The sequence below is a fragment of the Vulpes vulpes genome, chromosome 8 (genome assembly GCF_048418805.1).
Source record: "Vulpes vulpes isolate BD-2025 chromosome 8, VulVul3, whole genome shotgun sequence".
NCBI classification, from domain to species: domain Eukaryota; kingdom Metazoa; phylum Chordata; class Mammalia; order Carnivora; family Canidae; genus Vulpes; species Vulpes vulpes.
In genome coordinates, this window is record NC_132787.1 from 59,277,645 (window position 1) to 59,299,930 (window position 22,286).

Here is a 22,286-nt window from a genome sequence, read left to right on the forward strand (position 1 = left end):
GTCAAAAAAAACCATTTCTGGTGTCCAAGAGTTCAATCTTAGGGAGGAAAAGGTTGGGCAGAAGATGATAGCCAGGTTTTGTAATCACTTAAAGGTAATTTTGAAAGGGTGGTTAGGACACAGAGAAAGCGGCGCTTGAGGGGGCCTGGGGAGTCAGGAGAGGCTGCACACAGGCTCTCCTGAGGCTTGTCTTAGGGCTTCCCCGCAGAACAAGAGAGTGACGAGAGAAAGAGCGCGCAGGTAGTGAAAGGGAATATAAAGGAAGGGAAAAGAAATGTTGGGAAATATCAGGAAGGGAGACAGAACATAAAGGCTCCTAACTCGGGGAAACGAACTAGGGGTGGTGGAAGGGGAGGAGGGCAGGTGTTGGAGGGGAATGGGTGACGGGCACTGAGGTGGACACTTGACGGGATGAGCACTGGGTGTTTTTCTGTATGTTGGTAAATTGAACACCAATAAAAATTAATTTAAAAAATAAATAAAAATAAAAAAAATAAAAAGAAAGAGCGCGCAGGAAGGTAGGCGGCAGCCCTGTAGTCGTGAGCGAGAGGAGCAGGAGCGTCCGAGAAGTGCGGCCTGGTGGGAAAATGCCAAGAGCTGAGGCTGCACGCTTGGCGGGTCCGAGGTCTTGCCAGGGCTTTTGGGTTTTAACCTTTATGGACGGGGCTCTTGAAGAGCTCCGAGTAGAAAGGGGGGTGAGCTCAAATTGAGAAGATTTGTAGTATGAAAAACGGGTTAGGCACACATATGGGACTGGAGTGATTTAGGGAGACTTTGAGGGGTACGGGGGGGGGGGGGACAGTTTTAATAGGCTAGGTAAGCTGTGAGGAGCCGAGCCGTTGGTCGTGGCGTGGAGATGAAGAAGAGGCCTCAAAATGTGAAAGATGTTTGGAAGTGAAACTGGATTTGATGGCTTTTTAATAGTAAGCAGTGAAAGAGTCTAAGGTGACTGCTTGGCTCCACGCTGGGGCGAGTAAATACAATAAATATTCTGGTACTAAAGACCTAGGTTGAGCAATAAGATAATGAGTTCCATTTTGAACACATTTGACTGTGTTTTCTCACTCCACGTACGATAACTGATGTTTTTCCAAAAGACCTAAAAGTACTATTTTTTAAATTTTTTTTAATTTTTATTTATTTATGATAGAGAGAGAGAGGCAGAGACATAGGCAGAGGGGGAAGCAGGCTCCATGCACCGGGAGCCTGATGTGGGATTCGATCCCGGGTCTCCAGGATCGCGTCCTGGGCCAAAGGCAGGCGTCAAACCACTGCGCCACCCAGGGATCCCCTTAAGTACTATTTTTATATAACCAATTGTGTTGTATAAATTTCATCTATGACGCATCATGGTTCATGCTAAAATTTAAAAGATCTTGAGCTGGAGACGCCTGGATGGCTCAGCAGTTGAGCATCTGCCTTCAGCTCAGGTCATGATCCCGGAATCCTGGGATCAAGTCCCGCATCGGGCTCCCCGCAGGGAGCCTGTTTCTCCCTCTGCCTGTATTTCTGCCTCTCTGAGTGTCTCTCATGAATTTAATTAATTAATTAATTAAATAAAATTTAAAAATAAAACACAAAAGATTTTGAGCTGAAAAGATAATCCGAGTTAAGTCCTCCATTTTATGTTTAAGGAGTCTAGATACCTTTAAAAAGACAAAATATTCCGAGAGATGATATGATCCCAGGTTTATGCCCAAGATACCCCATGAGGGCAATAATTAATACATTTAAATGAGATCTTTTTAAAGTTGAGGTATAAATTCAATATTCCAGTTTTAAGTTTTATAATTGAAAAACAACTTTTGAAAACCAACTGCTTTATTGAAAACCAAAATGCTACTACTAGTAGTATTGAATTCATAATATTTTACTTAACACCAGTCTTCCAAAACAATAGTGCCACCGTAGAATTTCTCAATCTCATGTAATTCACATGAAATTTATTTTTACTAAGTAGTCTTCCTATCCTTACAAGGATTAAAATATTTGTGGAAAGTTTTCAGTTTTTAAGGATTTCACTTTTTCTACAAAAGGTATTGGCAAAAACGTCAAATATTGTCTAGCAGAATAACCAGTGCTAAATTTCCCAATTTATGTGAAAACATTTTAATAATTAGTCATTTTAACTTTTTTCAATATCTCGCCATCACAGATTTTTAGAATGTGGACTTAAAGATTTCTTCTTAAAAAAAAATTAAAAAATGGTAAGAGTTGAACAAAGTTTTGTTCCTCTTTAATAATTCATAAAATTCCAACAGGAATAAGTTCAAATGTTAGTTCTTAATCCATCAATCTGGCCTAATTTAAATGAGGTTCACAAACTATCTTTCTTCTGATTACAGTTGTTTCCCCTAGATAGCCTTTCTCATGTCTATAATCCATATGTTTTTTCATTCAATTTTCTAGTAAAGGAGAAAAAGTAGAGTTTCTTCAGGTAAGAACTCTATTTAGCTTTATTTCCATTTAAAGGAACCATGCAGTAACAATCATTGCTTCTTTTGAGTCAAATCTTGAAGAGAATCCTAGATGTCCCTCTAGTGGTTGGTCCTATATTTCACAAAACTTGATGAGCACTGATAAAGTCCATTTTATGGTGATATATTGCTATAACAAACCTAGCAATCCGGTTTGTTTTTCAAAGCAGTTATCCTATGATGATAGAGTAAATAATCTAGATTTAGAAAGTTTTGAGGCAAACCACAACAACATTCTAAAATTTCAGCAATGTGAATACAAATTCCATTTCTCCAAGAGTAAACTAGCCAATTTGGGGTCCTTTGCTTTCCAAGTGCTAAGTATTTCTGAGTAGTTGTGATTCAGCGTTCTCAGTTCAGTGAGCCTCCCTATGAGATGAGCAAAATGTTGTAGGTCTTCCGGATGATAAATTTTTGAATATTTATACAAAATGTGTAAAATTGGTTCTTGTAAATTTTCCACATGTTGCTTATTTTTAAGGTGTGGACGATCTGAAAAACATCATCATATATATCTTAATGAATACTGGAAAGTGGTAGAAAATAATTAATTTAGAACAGTACAGTTTGTAAATAATCAAAAGAGCAAATATTTGCCGAATTCTTAATATATGCAAGATATTATGCTAAGTAACTTATTTCATGCAATGCCTTAATCTTCATAGTATGCTATGAGTTAAGTTCTACTATTACCACTTTTTCTCACACGAGCTTCATGAGATGTAGAGAAGAGAAGGGTCAGTAAGTGGTTGTAGGAATATAAGAGCAAGTTTCAAGCTTACTTGAAACTTAAAAAGATTAATTTCCTCAAGATCAATAGTAAGCAAAAGGCAAGCTTCTTAAGAACCTAGATATAAAACAGAAGAACCAACCAAGAATTTCTTAATGGTTAAGCAGCAATTATCTATCCAGGCATTGTGGTGGAGATACAGCAGTGAGCATAACAGACACAATTTCCTGCCCTTTTTAAGCTTATATCCTGACTTTGGGAGGAGTCGGTGAGAAGAGATATATTCACATTTTAAATAAAAATATAATATGACAATATAAGTGTTATGGACAAAAATAAACAGAGAAAGAAATAAGAATTTAGGGTAGAAGGCAGTAGCTATTTTTAAAAGGATAATCAGAGGTAAGATGACATTTAACAGAGATCTGAGATGAAGGAGAGAGGCATGTAGCTATCTGGGGAAAGAGCTTTCCAAACATATTTGTCCAACACAATACAACCTGTGGCAGGAACCTGCTTGACATTTTCAAGTAATACATGTTTCAAAAGTAGTGTGGCGGTGATGGTGTAAGCAAAAGGAACAGGAGTAGGCAATAATGGAAAGAATTCAGCTTTAATCTGTGTAGATTATGAGCAGAGAAATGAAATGATCTGGATTATGTTTTAAAGGAATAACTGGGAGGATCCCTGGGTGGCTTAGCAGTTTAGCACCTACCTTCAGCCCAGGGCATGATCCTGGAGACCCGGGATCGAGTCCCACATTGGGCTCCCTGCATGGAGCCTGCTTCTGCCTCTGCCTTTGTCTCTGCCTCTCTCTCTCTCTCTCTCTCTCTGTGTGTCTCTCATGAAAAAATAAATCTTTTTAAAAAATAAAAATAATAAAGGAAAACTGACTACTATATAGAGAATAGACTCTAGGGAGGCAAGGGCAGAAACAGGAAAGCAAAAAAGGATACTAGTTTGAATTAGGGTAGCAGGGACAGAGTAAGAAGTGGTTGAGTTCTGAATATATTTTGAGGCTAGAGCTAACAGGAGGTGTTGCCTATTTGATAGAGCATAAGAGAAAGTAGTGAAGGATGACTTCACAAATTTTGGCTTGTGCAACTTGAAGGATGGAGATTCCATTTAGTAAAGACGGAGGAATAATATAGGGGTTCAGGGGACAGATCGAGAGTTCACCTTGGGACATGTTAAATTTGATATGCCTACTACAAGTTGAAATCTTGAGTAAGCTATTTAGTGGAGCTTAGGAGAGCAGTTCAATGTGGTATATAACTTTGGGAGTTGTCAATATATAGATTATGTTTAAAGCCATGAGATGGGATGAAATTTCAAAGGGATCAAGTGTAGAAGAAAAAAGAACTGAACCCTAGGACACCCTTAACATTTATCTGTGTGGGAGATGAGGAGGAATTGACAAAGGGGTTGGAAAAAGCAGCCACTGAGGAGGAAAATCAAGAGCATGCGATGTCCTGGAAATCAAGGGGCGGGGGGAAATGTCTAGCAGGAGGGAGTGATCAACAGAAGCCAAGGGATGAAAGTTTTCCAAGAAAGAAGGAATTTTTTGCTCTGTCACATGAAGCTGATGGGCCAAGTACACTGAGAACTAAGATTGAGCACTGTAAAAATATAATCAGCAATGCCAGATTACTGAAGATCTTGGACAAATTGTGGTGGAGTGGAAAGAAGGGGACAAAATATGACTGCAGTGGGTTCAGGAATAAATGGGAGGAATAAAGGGGGGAGTATAGACAACTATAAAAAAATCCTGTAGAGTAGAACAGAGAAATGGGGAAAATAGCTGAAAGGGATTAGAAGTCAAGAAGGCATTTTTTTTAAATGCAAGAAATTACAGCATGTTCATAAACTGAAGAGAATTCTCTCAGAAAATTTTGATGAAACTAAATTGTTACATTTGGCATCAGTGAATAATAACCACAGACATCATGATTTGATTGCCAAACTTAACCCAAATTTTTATTTCTGAATGGTTTTTTTACCTGAAAAAAACACGGTTGTTGCCGCAAGCAGAGCATATTCAATATTAGTAATATTAAGTTCACTCATTCTTCTATAGAAGTAAAACAGTGTAGTAATAAATTCTTCAGCAATACCTGAAAAGATTAATGTTAAATGTATTTTCATCAGACTATAATGCAGAATCATATTACCATTATAATCTTTTTCTCAAAGCAGAATAATGAAACATTGTATCTGGCCAATATTTTCTATCCAATATAATATTTTGTATTGTATGTAAATATTACCAGTCAGTGTAGTAGGAAGACAGTCTTCATTGTGAAAAGTTTCCACAGAATAAATAACATTTCTATTATCACTCTGATTATGAAAATTCAGTGAATGATCTGAATGATCTGCTATTCTCAGAGTACCTAGTAACAGGGAAAAACATAAAGTCTGATTTTTTAAAAAAACTTTATACTGATAGTAAATTCAATCTCTCTAATCTTTTAGACAGGAAATATTCCCAACAAATGCTAGCTTTATAATTTTTATTACTGAAACATGAACTGAAATTAATAGTTCATATTTTATATAAATTTTGTGTAAAAAACTGCAAAAATATGCTTTCCATGATGCCATAATTTTTTTTAAAAAAAAGGTTTTCTTTAAAAGAAAAGCAGCAAAAGACATGAAGAGAAATCTCACAGAGGAAGACATAGACATGGCCAACAAGCACATGAGAAAATGCTCCGCATCACTTGCCATCAGGGAAATACAAATCAAAACCACGATGAGATATCACCTCACACCAGTGAGAATGGGGAAAATTAACAAGGCAGGAAACCACAAATGTTGGAGAGGATGTGGAGAAAGGGGAACCCTCTTGCACTGTTGGTGGGAATGTGAACTGGTGCAGCCACTCTGGAAAACTGTGTGGAGGTTCCTCAAAGAGTTAAAAATAGACCTGCCCTACGACCCAGCAATTGCACTGTTGGGGATTTACCCCAAAGATACAGATGCAATGAAACGCCGGGACACCTGCACCCCGATGTTTATAGCAGCAATGTCCACGATAGCCAAACTGTGGAAGGAGCCTCGGTGTCCATCGAAAGATGAATGGATAAAGAAGATGTGGTCTATGTATACAATGGAATATTACTCAGCAATTAGAAGCGACAAATACCCACCATTTGCTTCAACGTGGATGGAACTGGAGGGTATTATGCTGAGTGAAGTAAGTCAGTCGGAGAAGGACAAACATTATATGGTCTCATTCATTTGGGGAATATAAAAAATAGTGAAAGGGAATAAAGGGGAAAGGAGAAAAAAATGAGTGGGAAATATCAGAAAGGGAGACAAAACATGAAGACTCCTAACTCTGGGAAACGAACTAGGGGTGGTGGAAGGGGAGGAGGGCGGGGGTGGGGGTGAATGGGTGACGGGCACTGACGGGGCACTTGACAGGATGAGCACTGGGTGTTATTCTGTATGTTGGCAAATTGAACACCAATAAAAAATTTATTGGATCCCTGGGTGGCGCAGCGGTTTGGCGCCTGCCTTTGGCCCAGGGCGCGATCCTGGAGACCCGGGATCGAATCCCACATTGGGCTCCCGGTGCATGGAGCCTGCTTCTCCCTCTGCCTGTGTCTCTGCCTCTCTCTCTCTCTCTCTCTCTCTCTCTCTCTCTCTCTCTGACTATCATAAATAAATAAATAAAAATTTATTTAAAAAAATAAATTTATTAAAAAAGAAGCTGTGGTCTATGTATACAATGGAATATTACTCAGCCATTAGAAACTACAAATACCCACCATTTGCTTCGACGTGGATGGAACTAGAGGGTATTATGCTGAGTGAAGTAAGTCAATCGGAGAAGGACAAACATTATATGGTCTCATTCATTTGGGGAATATAAAAAATAGTGAAAGGGAATAAAGGGGAAAGGAGAAAAAAATGAGTGGGAAATATCAGAAAGGGAGACAGAACATGAGAGACTCCTAACTCTGGGAAACGAACTAGGGGTGGTGGAAGGGGAGGAGGGTGGGTGTTGGAGGGGAATGGGTGACGGGCACTGAGGTGGACACTTGACGGGATGAGCACTGGGTGTTTTTCTGTACATTGGTAAATTGAACACCAATAAAAATTAATTAAAAAAAAAAAACAAAAACAAAAACTCTGGGAAACGAACTAGGGGTGGTGGAAGGGGAGGTGGGGGGGGTGGGGGTGATTGGGTGATGGGCACTGAGGTGAGCACTTGAGGGGATGAGCACTGGGTGTTATTCTGTATGTTGGCAAGTTGAACACCAATAAAAAATAAATTTATTAAAAATAAATAAATAAAAATAATTAAAAAAATAAAAGCAGCTTAAAAGCTAGACCAATGAATTGGAAAAACTACTATGAAGTGCTTATTCATAACTACACTAGAAAAACCAAAATATAATTGAAAAATAATGTTATGTAATTTATTGCCGTATTTTATAGTAACCGTTAACATTAAGATTGAATTGATTGGCCTTTTTTACTTTCAGAAGCTGATGAAAGACATTGTTTCTGACTGTACAGTTGGGCCCCATGAAGGAACATCACTTCAGTTTTTGATCCTTTGCGTAATGCAGTCTGGTCCTCAATTGTCAAATTTTCAAATCCTTGAAGAAAAGATCACATAGTTGTTTGAAATCAATAATGAAAAGAAAATGTTCAGGTGTATGATTTAATATTTTTAATTATTCATTTAGTTATAATATGAATCCTATATGTTTCCCTAGAATAATCACTATTCGTAACTTCAAATCTGAACAAAATTCTTGATTCCACGTGGTAGTATTTTGGAGCACTTTCATCAGAACTTGTAATACTTTAATATGAGTTTTAATAAGAGCAAATGAAAAACAGTTTAGCTAGCCTCAAAGAATTTATTTTTACAGTGAGTTATCTACATGTAAATAGTTCTATTTTGGCCAACTGTAGCTTTATTTTTTCATATTGTACAGGCAATTTTATTTCATATTTTATATAAAAAACAAAAAGTTTATTTCAAAACATTAAAAGATAACAATCATTATTTGTCTTGCTCTACATCTTTAGGGTCATTTAATATTTTTAAATATTTATATTTTCAACTCCCTGATTGTTTTTGCTTTGTTTTGTTTTTAGAGAGAATGCAGAAGAGGTGGGGAGGCGCAGAGGTAGAGGGATAGTAGGGCTAAAACTCACAACCTGAGATCATGACCTGAGCGGAAATCAAGAGTGGGATGCTTAACCAACTGAGCCACACAAGCACCACCCCCACACCTGATTATTTAAAGCAGACAAAATGAATATGTTTTTGCATTTGGAAGCAGCTTTGGTAGAAAAATAGAGGTTTTTGTTTTCCTAAAATGTCCCCGTTCTTTAAAACGGGGAACTTTTTGGGGGGGCAGCCTGGGTGGCTCAGCGGTTTAGTGCCACCGTCAGCCCAGGGTGTGATCCTCGAGCCCCCGGATCGAGTCCTCCGTCGGGCTCCCTACATGGAGCCTGCTTCTCCCTCTGCCTGTGTCTCTGCCTCTCTCTGTGTGTGTCTCTCATGAATGAATAAATAAATAAAATCTTTAAAAAATAAAACAGGGAACTTTTTAAAAATTAAATATTAAATTACTTTTCTTTTCAAAAGGTAAAGTGATTACCTGGGAGTTCCTTGGTAAAATCTATTAACCCCTGTAGGTGTAGAACCACTGTCTCTGAGAGTCGCAAAAAGCTCAGTTCAGGATTTGCATACTTCTGCAGCTAGCCAACAAAAAGAAATAAGATTCATATATTTTATTTCTTTCGACTGTTTAAATTTTTAACTTTCATGTTTATGCTCTTATTTTCTAACATAATTAGCTATAAATTATTTCTTGTAATTAATGAACACATACAAATTTCTTTGTTTCCTCCAAAGGAATTGTATATTTTTGATGAGCAGCCACAATGTTATTAATGAGCTGATGTTCCTCTTGAGTTAGTTCCATGCTCTCCTTAATCTATAAGAAAACATAAGGGAAAAACTATAATGAATTCTTATTAAGCAAGACATGTCATCATTAAAGAAACAAGAAATTGTATGAGTCTTGCCACTTTTCCAGATCTAGTGGTGGATGATATAAGCTTGTCTACTCCTTCCTCTTCCACTTTGATGCTAGAGTAAAAACTGTTCTTCTGTTTAAAGTTCTTTCGAAGTCTCTTTGATTTGCATTGGATTTCTGTGAGCAAACCTGTGATATTACAATTCATATAAAATGTTTTAGGTATGGCAAATAACATTATAGGATTTGATGTAAGTTGTCTTATACTGTATACACGTATAATCATAGACTTGTCTTTTCATGAAGAACATTTCATTTTTGGCACATATGTACACAGCAGTTAAATTTACTACATTACTTTCTCCTTTTCCTTCCATAAGTACCTTCTACCTAAAAGTACACAGTCATCCTAAACATAAGTTGAAAATCAATTTTGCAACTCCAAATCATACATTTAGACCTTTTTATATTAGATAAATTTCCATATAAAGTATATCTTGGAAATGACATAAAATATCAATTGGTATAACAGTTCAACTACCTTATCTATGAGCTTTTTTTCTTTGATTTTTATATAAGGTCAAGAGAATATTTTGTGATTTTGTTAAATGAGCTAAGTCAATTTTTTCCTAATAAGACAAGACAATGGTATTTGTTATGGCAGCCTGAACAGTCTCAGACAGGGATAAGGTAAAGGATTCAGTCTGGTTGGATAGGATAATCTTAAGATCTACTCCAATCCTGAAATTTTTTTTAAAGATTTTTAAGTAATCTCTACCCCCAACATGGGGCTCAAACTCACAACCCTTGAAATCAAAAGTCACATATTCCACCAACTGAGCTAGCTAGTCAGGCAGCCCTGACTCCAGAATTTTAAAGAATAGGAATCCTTTCGGTCAAGAACTTGAAAGAGCTTTGATTTTATTAAAATAAGCATATAATATAAACAACATTGCACTGGTGTTTAACAGGAGTATAATGTAATAAAAATTAAAGAATATTATCATAGCAGTTGGAGGTGGATTGAACTAAAAAGAGATAATGAAGAAATAGCCATGAAATTAATATAATAGTATAAGTGCAAGATAGTAAGAGTTTGTACCAGGCTAGCTTAGACATGAAAAGATAACACTAATAGTACCTTATTAAGAAAAATGAATTTTGAAATCACCATGACATTTTGGGCCCTGGAAAATAGGAGGAATTGAGGAAATAATGCCAAAATCTTGGTACTACTCTGAAGATTACAAGACATCATGTAATGTATAAGCTAAAAGTATTGTGAATGTAGAAGGAACTTAGCCAAGGTACCCTTCTGCCTGTTGAGTTGGGTTTTGACACCTATGATTAGTTAGTAGGCTCTACATACCTAGTTATCATGTAGGCTGCTAAAAATATAAGACCAAAGAAGGGGAACTACTAATTTAAAATTCTGCTCTTTACAGATACGTAACTTTAAGTAAATATGAAAATTCAAAGATTTCCAATGAAGACGAACATACTAGTATTGCCAAAATTAAAGCAGTACAGTATAGAATAGGGTTTATGGAAATAATTACCTAGATTGGTTACCAGTTATCCTAATCTATCAGTTGGCAGAAAAATAGCTTAAATCTAGACAAAATGTTAATGTTCCAATTGATAACTTGAGGAATGCATTATGTAGTCAATAAAGTAAGAAAAAGTAAAATCCCCTCAAAAAAGAACCCCCAGAGTCAATAAATAACACTTACATTCTGCCAACATTCCCACTGCCTTACACTTTTTCAGTCTGCACTCTTGACATTTCCTACGCATGTACATGTCCATTTCACAGTGGCCACCATTCTTGCAATGATATACTGCATTTTTGGTAATGCTACGTCGAAAAAAACCTAATGACAAAAAAAATTACTCTTAAAATTTTACTTTAGATCTTTTCAGTTTTTATTACCTTCCTAATAAAGTAATCAAAATAAATTATTTCAATAAAATGGTTTTTTCCATCAATAAGATTTGGTTTAATATACATTTATGTTACCTCATGATTGATATCTTCTAATTCCAAGATTGTTCCTTTCAATAATCACATCTTTAAATAGTTCCATCACATTATGATAACTTTCTATTTTATTATGGTTATATCATCTAAAAGCATTTTTACAACTCTATTGTACAGAATGCCAAGATTCCATGAAGCATCTTTCAAGATGCACTTGAAAGAATATATGGTCATGTAAAACTAGAAGGAAAATCTCTCTCCTTCTCTCCTCGTATTTCCACTTCAAAACTTACTCCTCTATCCTCCTTCCTTTCTTAGCACTCCCAAGGATGAGAAAATGTTTTTAGGTTATTTGGTCTGAGACATTGAATAGGCTGTGTTATGTGTATGTGTGTTTTGGTAGAGGTGTTTATATTTTCTTTCTCTTCCTAAATCCTTCCATAGCAGTCCCCCTTCCCAATTCCTCTTTCATTACCCATTCCAATGCAACAATCCCTGTATCTTCCTTAATCTATTCCAAGCAGTAAAGTTGATAAGCTTTGTCAATGCCCCCATAGAGACCTGTGATGCCTTTTTCTGTAGACACACTTGAGAGTGAGAGTTTCATGCATTAGATTCATCAAAGGGAATAGAAAGCTCGGCCTAAGTTTTCCAGAACTATGCCTCCTCTTCTACCTAGCTTTAACAACAAGGCCTTGCATTTTAAGAGTAAGCAAATATTTGCCCAGTTATTCTATTCATGAAGCTGGTACCTCATTTTCCACAGTCTTCATTTGGCTATTCTTTGTGACCGGTGAGTTATGAAATTCTAACAGTAAATGTTCACCCTGAACTTCCAACAGACCTGTTTACCAAGTGCTGCATCAGCCTAATCATTTCCAGGTTCTGTCCCAACATTGCATTTGTAAACAAAAACAATGCAGAAGTGTTTCAAAACTTCCATCGAGGACTATTTCACTCTGAAAACTTCATTGTCAATGATGATCTTCACTTGCAAATCCCCCATTTGTTTTCAAAAAAAGCATTCAAAGAAATTAAAATAGAATCATAGAAGTCATTTAATTCAAATTCCCTTATAATGTATGAATTATATCAACCACATGAGAAGATATAATAGTTAATGTTCAGATATTTTTTTAAATCATTTTTTTAAAAGATTTATTTACTTACTTGAGACAGAGCAAGCGCCCTGGCATATGCATGGGGCAGGGACAAACAGACTCTGAGCCAAGTGCAGAGCCCCACTCAGGGCACAATCCCACCATCCAAGGTCACAACCTGAGCTGAAACCAAGAGCCAGTTGCCCAACTGACTGAGCCACCCAGGCACCCCTAAAAATCATTTTCTATTCCAATATCATTAATCTAAGAACATAGCTTCTATGTATAAATGTTAGATTTTATATTTATTTTTTATTTTACATTTAAATGTAAGTTTTTCATCAAAAATAAAACCAAATCCAAAAAAAAAACAAATCAAAACTTTATTACATTCTATTTTCATGTCTTTTATGACACAGATTACCTTTAAAGGTATCAATGGCTCTCCCTGGTTTTATTTTTCACACTTTAAAAAGTAAGAGTATTCTTACATGCCTAAAATTTCATGACTCTTCAGAGAACACTAGGACTTCAGTTTTAACTTTATCCTTACCTTTGCAACCTTCACAAGTAAGTGCATTATAATGGTATCCTGATGCTTTATCACCACAAACTACACAGAGTTCTTCCTGTCGCTTAAGCCGAATAGAAGAATGCGTTAGTCTGGACCTTTTTATTCCAGAGTATCCATCTTCAGCATCATGGTCAACCACAAAGGTGGGTTTGCTTAATTCATAGGAACCAAATCCACATTCTCCACCACTGAACTGTGGATCCAGGCTATAAGAGCTGAAGTGACTTTGTAAAGATTGGGTCTGTAGAGCTGACGGAAACTGGACAGTAGAATACTGGCAATAAGGTGATTCTTGAAAATCAGTGTCGTGCAGCTGATAATTGATTTGCTCTGGCAGAATATCTATTTTTACCATAAAAAAAAACAAATGGTAAAAAATCAAAATTTCATAATTCTTTTCAAATGTCAAAGAGTTTTATGCTCAACAGTTAGTACCACATGTCCACTACATCCCAGGGACTTGCTGTCCAGCATGAGAAGGAGGTAGTAAACTGAATTCCAATGCATCAGGAGTGCTGCCATCCCCGTGGTATGCAGAGGTTGCTCAGGAGCTGAGAGAAAGGGCAGCTAAAATGGCATTGCATAACAATCCAGTCTCCTTTCTTTTTCTTTTTTTTTTTTTTTTTAAGATTTTATTTATTTATTCATGAGAGCCAGAGAGAGAGAGCCAGAGAGGCAGAGACACAGGCAGAGAGAGAAGCAGGCTCCATGCAGGGAGCCCGACGTGGGACTCAATTCTGGGACTCCAAGATCACGCCCTGGGCCGAAGGCAGACGCTAAACCGCTGAGCACCCCCCACCCCCCCCCCCCCCCCGGGGCTGCCCCTCCAGTCTCCTTTCTTAAATAGAAATGCATTATTTCCCATGGTTTGAAAAGAAAGAAGGGTCTCCCATCTTTTGCATTTCCCTTGTGTGGATACAACTGTTTGCAGTACAGTCAGGTCGGTAAAGAGATAAATTAGTAAATTATCCCACTCCCCCCCAAAAAAATCAAACTAAAATTCAATTTTACCAACTACCTCATTATTTCAAGCAAAAAAAAAAAGTTTTCTTTTGAACTCTGCATTTAATACACCTTAACATTCTCCTTTGCCATTTGTAGACCTGATTTAAATTACTCGTTTCTTTTGTGTTTTCTTGACTATCAATTCTAACCAGCAATTATCTGGAGATAAATTCATCTACCTCACTAGGTTACTATAAGGATGAAACAAAATAGGGTATGCAAAAGCATATATAATATATAAAATGATGCTTAATGAATATCATTATTATAATTATCAGAAGCTCCCAACACCAACTTACTTTCTTTTTTGAGATGTATTTATTTATTTCAGGGAGAGAGAATGAGAGAGTGCATGCCCCAACTGAGGGAAGGGCAGAAGGAGAGAGAGAATCTTTGGGCAGACTCCCCACTGACCAAGGAGCCTGATACAGGGCTTGATTCCCAGACTCTAAGATCTTGCCCTCAACCAAAATCAAGAGCTGGCGGCTTAACTGGACTGAGCCACCCAGGCACCAAAAACTTAAACTTACTTTCTGCTTTCAGGAAAACCTCTTTCTTTCTTTTTTTTTTTTTTTTTTTTTAAGATTTTATTTGTTCATGGGAGACACAGAGAGAGGCAGAGACACAGGCAGAGGGAGAACCAGGCTCCAGGCAGGGAGCCCGATGTGGGACTTGACCCTGGTTCTCCAGGATCAGGCCCTGGACCAAAGGCAGCATTAAACCACTGAACCACCCGGGCTGCACCTGCTTTCAGGAAAATTTCTAAATCTAAATTCAGAAAATTGGCTCCAAAAGGACCCAGAAATACTGAGTTGCTCTATATCTGTAACTAGTAATATTTGTACTTTTCCTGATACTGAGTCAGGTGATTAAACTTACTTTTAACCTCAAAATTCTACCACCAAGATTGGTAAACAGTATAATTTTTATTAACTCACATAAATCAGGGATCCCTGGGTGGCGCAGCGGTTTGGCGCCTGCCTTTGGCCCAGGGCACGATCCTGGAGACCCGGGATCGAATCCCACATCGGGCTCCCGGTGCATGGAGCCTGCTTCTCCCTCTGCCTCTGTCTCTGCCTCTGTCTCTCTCTCTCTCTCTCTCTCTCTCTCACTGTGTGCCTATCATAAATTAAAAAAAAAAATTAAAAAAAAAAACTCATATAAATCACTTGCAAACTTACAGCATTCAGTCTAACGCTAACTGTTGAATAAATATTAATGACAGCCTAATATAAAAAAGAAAGGCTATCAGTAAAAACAATGTAACTTTTTTTAAAGACGAGGGCCCTTCTTCAATGAGTGTCAAAAGACTGCATGGAGAATACTAAACTGATTTTCCATTGGCATGGAAAATAGAATGGAGACCCTAAACCTAACCTTCACTCTAAAAGAAAACTGCATTTAAAAATAAATTTATCTTATTGCCTTAGACTTTTCAGAGAAAATTCCTATTGTATCCTGCATTCTGTTTCTATTTTGTTCCCTTTGCTAGAAATCTTACAGTAAGATGAAAATTTCAAGGATACTTAATAGCTACTCTGAGCCACATTTACTAAATTGCTTGTGATCTAGCTTCAACTAGCCCTAAAATAACTTCTAATTTGCATGTTAATTCAAATTTTAAAAATTAAATACAATTTTAAGCTATCACGCATTTCCCTCTTTACATCTGATCCTGGCTTACAACATTGTAGTATTACTGATTTTTTTGTAATTAATTATATTCTTTTATTGTTTTTTTTATTTTAATTCCTCTAATAGGAAATAATGTAAAATCATTGGTGTACTTGTTAATTTCTCTTTTAAAAAACTCCATAATTAACCATAATGTCACACCAAAAGTGTTTTATTAACACTGTAGTGTTTATTAATACTGTAGCTTTTTGTTACATACCATAGTACTGCACTGGTTCAGCAAGACAGTACCCATCAGATGTAGTGACATAAGTATTTGCCATTCTCTGCTCCAATTCTCACTTATTCATCAGTGAATGCTGAAATAGAACTAAAGGAAACAAAATTTTTGTAGGCTATTTAAAAGTATGACTATCAAATCAGCATGATTTTATAAAAACTAAAATACTATTTTTGAAAAATAGTTTAGTAGAATCTATACATTAGACATATTTATCCTTTAACTGGAGAAATATTTTTGTATCTCTACACACCAAATTATTAGTTCTGCCAGTTTCTTATTCCTCAGCTCTTTACAAATAACTCAGTAATTCTTGGTAAGAATCAAGGTGGCTTTTGAAAGTGTACCAAGCTTTCATGTTAGGCCTCATACACTGCTTTCACCACTTATTTATGGGTTATTCATTAAATCTCCTTAAACCTTAGTTTCGTCATTTGTGAAAGAAAAATAATTAAAAACCCCTAGCAAAATTGCTGGTAGAGTTTAGTTAATGCATGTAAAACCCAGAAGTTCTTGTCTTAATAACTGATTCTCATAATTGCTATTCTTTTTTTTTTAGATTTTATTTATTTATTCATGAGAGAGTCAGAGACACAAACACAGGGAGAAGCAGGCTGGCTCCCTGCAGGGAGCCCAATGCAGGACTTGATCCCAGGACCCCAGGGTCACGACCTGAGCCAAAAGCAGATGCTCAACCCTGAGCCACCCAGGCATCCCGCATAATTGCTATTCTAGTAATTTCAAGATCTCAGTGTTCAAATTTAGGTGAATTAGGAAGAAAAATTAGACTTTTTTTATGAAGGAAATTAAGGAATAGGAAAAAATGGCTTTCATAGCACTTTTTTAATCTAAGTCCTCTCTAAATATTTTTCATAGCCCTAAACCCTGGAACATTAATTTTGATCCGCTTGACTAAATAAAATTTATTTTTTTATTTAAAAAAGTTTATGGGGGCAGCCCCAGTGGCACAGCAGTTTAGCACCGCCTGTAGCCCAGGGTGGGATCCTAGAGATCCGGGATCGAGTCCCACGTCGGGTTCCCTGCATGGAGCCTGCTTCTCCCTCTGCCTGTGTCCCTCTCTCTCTCTCTCTGTGTGTGTGTGTGTGTGTGTATGTGTGTGTCTCAATAAATAAAATCTTTAAAAAATAAACAAATAAATAAAGTTTATGGGTTACTGGAAAAAGTGTTTTATTTTTAATAGTAAAGCCTAAAAACTAAAATGAACCACTCAGGAAACAACAGATGTTGGCGAGGATGAAGAGAAAGGGGAACCTTCTTACACTGCTGGTGGGAATACAAAGTGATGCAGACACCCTGGAAAAGACTATGAAGGTTCCTCAAAAAGTTAAAAATAGAAGGATCCTGGAACCCAGCAATTGCACTACTAGATATTTATCCAAAGGATACAAACATAGTGATTTGGGTTTTTTTCCTTTTTTTTTTTTAATTTATTTTAATAAATTAATTTTTTATTGGTGTTCAATTTACCAACATACAGAATAACACCCAGTGCTCATCCCGTCAAGTGTCCCCCTCAGTGCCTGTCACCCACTCACCCCCACCCCCGCCCTCCTCCCCTTCCACCACCCCTAGTTCATTTCCCAGAGTTAGGAGTCTTTACAAACATAGTGATTTGAAGGGGCACATGAACCCCAAAGTATATAGCAGCAACATCCACAATAGCCAAAATATGGGAAGAGCCCAGATGTCCATCACCAGATGAATGAATAAAGAAGATGTGGTGTATGTACAATGGTATATTACTCAGCCATCAAAAAGAATGAAATCTTGCCATTTGCAATGATGTGGATAGAACTAGAGAGTATTATACTAAGCGAAATAACTGAACATAGGGAAAGGGAAAGAAAAATAAGATGAAAACAGGGAGGCAAACCATTAGAGACTCTCAACTATAGAAAACAAGCAAGGTTGCTAGAGGGGAGGTGGGTGGGGGGATGGGGTAACTGGGTGATGGGCATTAAGGAGGGCACTTAATGAGCATTGGATGTTATAGGCAACTGAGGAATCACTAAGTTCTACACCTAAAACTAATAATACAGTATATATTAACTAAACTGAACTTAAATGTAAAATTTTCTTAAAAAGGTAAAGCCTAAAAATCATAAGCTATTATGAGAAAAAATTATTCAAAATCTAAGACTATCCCTTAACAGGAAAAGCTATTTATTTCTATTTCCTAGAAAGGAACTCCAAAAATTTGAATTAACTTAAACAGGAAATCACAGTTTAAGAAACTGAAGCTCACTCTAGATTCCATCATCTTTTATAGCTTTATCCTTTCTATTAAAGATAAAGACTATTTTTACCCTTAAAAAGAACCCAAAAAAAGAAAGAAAATGGGTTTTAAATAATGCAAAAAATTTATGTGACAAACTTCTTAGCCTCTGAGATTATACTGAAAAAACTTTTCCTTTGATTTATTACTCATGTGAGGGCTTCGTGGCTGAGGTTTCCATATCCATGAAGATGATTTAAATAGTATTATCTCTGAAATTTTTCCCTTTTATCATCTAATAGAATGTTCCTTTATCTTTTTTTTTTTTAAGATTTTATTCATGAGAGACACACAGAGAGAGGCAGAGACACAGGCAGAGGGAGAAGCAGGGAGCCCAATGCAGGACTTAATCCCAGGACCCTGGGATCAGAACCTGAGCCAAAGGCAGATGCTCAAACACTGAGCCACCAAGGCACCCCATATGTAATGTTCCTTTAAAAGTTCTTAAATCTCCATCTTCTGACAACATAGCACCAGTCCTATAGAATGAGCACTGGATGGAAGAGATGAAGCAAAAGCAGTGCCCCCAAATAAGCAAAACTTCTATATGAAGTTTTCCTTGAAAAGTCACTACTAAAATCAATAAAATCAGCTACTCTACACTTCTGTTTCTTTTTTAACTTTTATTTATTTATGATAGTCACACAGAGAGAGAGAGGCAGAGACATAGGCAGAGGGAGAAGCAGGCTCCGTGCACCAGAAGCCCGGCGTGGGATTCAATTCCGGGCCTTCAGGGTCGCGGCCTGGACTAAAGGCAGGCGCTAAACCGCTGCGCCACCCAGGGATACCTACACTTCTGTTTCTATATTGCAACAGGTAAGTTGACTCTCCATAGAAAAATAATTCTGAATGCTATCCATTTAATTTGTGTGATACTTTGTAACAATGGTCCTGTTCAGTTCTTTCCAAACTTCTCTTTTGAGCGTCAGTTAGATTTTAGAAAACTATGTGAAAAAAAAAAAAGAAAACTATGTGAAAACTTGAAGTTGTTATTCACCCTTCTTCTAAAATGGCTGCACTTACTACCCTTAGGCTTCAAATAATATTGAATATCTTAAGAAGACTGAAAATTATTAAGTATTTGATATTACTTAGAGACTTTGCTGAGAGTTTGAAAAATAATTTGGAATGGGGATCCCTGGGTGGCGCAGCGGTTTGGCGCCTGCCTTTGGCCCAGGGCGCGATCCTGGAGACCCGGAATCGAGTCCCACGTCGGGCTCCCGGTGCATGGAGCCTGCTTCTCCCTCTGCCTGTGTCTCTGCCTCTGCCTCTCTCTCTCTCTCTCTCTGTGTGTGTGACTATCATTAAAAAAAAAAAAAAATCAACAGTATTATACTTTAAAAAAAAAAGGAAAAGAAAAATAATTTAGAATGAACATAGGTAGCTCACTAAAACAAAATTGATGATACCCTGACAAAGACACACCATAGGTATCTTATAGTGACTTATAAGTGACCCTGTAGTGAGCCACAATCAGGATTCAAATTGTAAATAACAATGTTGTGAAACCAAGTCCTTCCAATACTGTTAAGTAAACACCCAAAAATATTATCTAAAGCAGACCTGTTGGGTTTCTTTAAGCTCATTGATTTATTTAAGTAATCTCCACACCCAAAGTGGGGTTCAAACCCACGACCCCGAAATCAAAAGTGGCATGCTCTTCCAACTAAGCCAGCCAGCACCCCATAGCAGACCTTTTTTTATGGACTAGTTATCCAGGGCATACATGGGACATATACATAAATAAGCTTTTGATTACAAATACGCCTTTTAAAATATGAAATGTTAATCTCTTTTATAGAAAGTTCATAGTAATACTGTGTTATTTTCTACATAAAATTTTTCACTAATTAGATGTTCTTGAGCTTTTAGATATTTAATAGAAGTATTATGTATGCATAATAAAACAAAACTTTCAGAAATAAACTATTCATACAATTAGTTTAAGAACACTTAAGTAGATTATAAATAGCATAGAGGGCGGTATATAATCAAAAACTTCCTATCTTATTAAAGAAAAAAGTTACAATAGGCCTGAAGTGATCCTGTTTTGTTATCTTTCCTAGTAAATATTTATTTAAAAACAAAAATAACTCAGTTAAGAGAGGAGGTTTTATCAAGAAGATCAATTTGGCATGGGCAAAGTCTGTATTTTTTTCATTAAAAATTTAATTATATTAAAAAGCTATAGTTTTCATAGATTACAATAGCTATTTTACTGAAGAGATGCTTAATTGCAGAAATGAATTTGCTTCTCCCCTGTCTTAACTAGAAATTATGCTTAGTAAATCTTCATATAGCTGGAACATTAACAGGAAAAACATATGGACTCCTGAGAACTATTTCTACATGTTAAAAGAATTTTACTATTTTTACATTTTTACTCTTGCAATATATGTCACTTGAATCATGAATAATGCATTGCGTAAAATTAATATAACTGAAAAGTAGATGGCTTCACAAGAAAAACATTTCAGTTTTCATGAGTAGCCTCTACTTTAAAAAAAGAATGATAGTGCTCTATGATGCATAATTATAAACAAGTTTTTCATAGCAGAGCTTCTTTGAGTCAAAATTCTCTGAGCTTGTTGGAACCAAGGAAATTGAAAATGAAAAGGATATATTTGAATAACAGCACAAATTAAGGCTTCTTGATTCCTTTATACAAATCTGTCCTTTAACCTTAGAATACTGGGAGGATTTTACACTCTGAAATCTTCACATAGAGTTTTATTATATAGTTTTATTGAAATGTAATTTACATAACATAAAATTCACTCTTTTAAAATGTACATTTCTTGGTTTTTAGAATATTCACAGAGTATGCCACTATAACCACCATCTAATTCCAGAGCATTCTTATTACTGCAAAATGAAATCCCACACCCATAAGCAGTCACTCCCCATTCTCTACCCACCCTCCCATCCCTAGCAACCACCAATCCACTTTCTGTGTTTCTATGTATTTGCCTATTAATATAAATGGAATCATACAATTCTATATATAGTTTTAAATGAAAAAGGTATTTAATTAATATTATTGCAAGTAATTTCCACAGCTTAAGAAAAATAGAGAAATCAGACTATACATTTAGAAAATTCAAGACTATGAAATTAATATATATCTCCAGAGATATAGAAATATATTTTGCATCTATTTACCTAATTTGGAAGAATTTTTATAATTAGCATTTGGAATAGAAGTGTAATCCCCTAAACACACCTTTATCAGAACATATTTATTTCAAGTTGCCTTGAATTCACATATAACCTATAGTTTCAAAAAACATAATTTTTTTTTCAAAAAACATAATTTTAAGAATAAGTTCTTGATTGAAAACTAGTTTCATTTTTAAAATGTAAGAGTAAAAAAAAAATAAAATAAAATAAAATAAAATGTAAGAGTAAATATCACTATGAATCAACTTACATTATTACATCAAATGTCCAAATGTCCTGAAGTCCAACTACAGTCCAAAATTGCCTTGTCATTCTTCAGGGAAAACCAAACCACTGTGTAATCCACTTAGATTTCCTTTTTTCAAGGGGCAAATGCTTTTTATAGCTTGAGTATTGTAGTAACAACAATTGGCTTATTCACTTTGCAGAAGCTAAATTAACAATGGTGGAAACTAAAGAAGTCCAAAAATACCTCTAACATCTTAGAGTTTAAGAATAGTCTCAATTGCCAAAAAATTAACATTCATATTTAATTGACACAGCATAAAATTATAAAATTTTGGTTTTTGAGAGAAGACAAAATACTCACAGTTGAATGATATTACAAGACTGTCGTTTTCTTCACAAATCAAGTATAGAGAGATTTAACGACGACTTCAATTTTCCAGCTGGAGCAAACTGGACCTTTTTCCCTATTTATCAAGGAGCCGAGAGGGGGGCACTCTGCGTACACTTAGGCTCCAGACACTCTGCAGAGCAACTCTTCAGCTCTATCTCAGAGACAAACTTCCCACACAGTCCTCTCTTGGGTCAAAACAAGGGCAGTTATTATTTGACATAAATCAAATAATAACCAGATCATCAGGGATAGAGGTCCTTGGGACCTTCAGGTCACACTCTCCCAGAGTTCTTTATTGTTTACTTAATAAATATTTTGTTTTCTTGATTAAATTTGACATTCTTCCATTTTGGTTGCAAAACACTGGCTCTCTAGAAACTCCTAAGCAATATGCACAA

General features: G+C 36.2%; 1 protein-coding gene across 3 annotated transcripts; it reads right to left on the reverse strand.

The window, feature by feature from the left end:
• Positions 1 to 1,584: 1,584 nt before the first annotated feature.
• On the reverse strand, positions 1,585 to 22,070 carry LOC112916897 (bile acid receptor-like). Of its 3 annotated transcripts, none has more exons than XM_025994729.2 (11): positions 21,859 to 22,070; positions 15,773 to 15,883; positions 12,853 to 13,215; positions 10,952 to 11,092; positions 9,268 to 9,407; positions 9,072 to 9,176; positions 8,838 to 8,937; positions 7,698 to 7,820; positions 5,475 to 5,600; positions 5,208 to 5,321; positions 1,804 to 2,969 (listed from the first exon to the last, which is right to left on the reverse strand). In XM_025994729.2, exons 2-11 carry the CDS (start codon positions 15,834 to 15,836, stop codon positions 2,722 to 2,724), a joined length of 1,524 nt encoding a protein of 507 aa, XP_025850514.2. In that variant the 5' UTR covers positions 15,837 to 15,883; positions 21,859 to 22,070; the 3' UTR covers positions 1,804 to 2,721. The 3 variants fall into 3 exon arrangements, with proteins under 3 accessions (XP_072622914.1, XP_025850514.2, XP_072622913.1); XM_072766812.1 differs by having other exon boundaries at positions 21,520 to 22,022; XM_072766813.1 differs by lacking the exon at positions 5,475 to 5,600 and having other exon boundaries at positions 1,585 to 2,969.
• Positions 22,071 to 22,286: the final 216 nt, after the last annotated feature.

Coding starts and splice junctions, on each gene's coding strand:
- LOC112916897 (XM_025994729.2), bottom strand. CDS start 15,836: ATGGCAAATACTTATGTCACTACATCTGATGGGTACTGTCTTGCTGAA. Junction 9,408..10,951: donor AGTGGGAATGTTGGCAGAAT/GTAAGTGTTATT, acceptor GTAATATCACAG/GTTTGCTCACAGAAATCCAA. Junction 8,938..9,071: donor TGGAGGAAACAAAGAAATTT/GTATGTGTTCAT, acceptor TTTGTTGGCTAG/CTGCAGAAGTATGCAAATCC.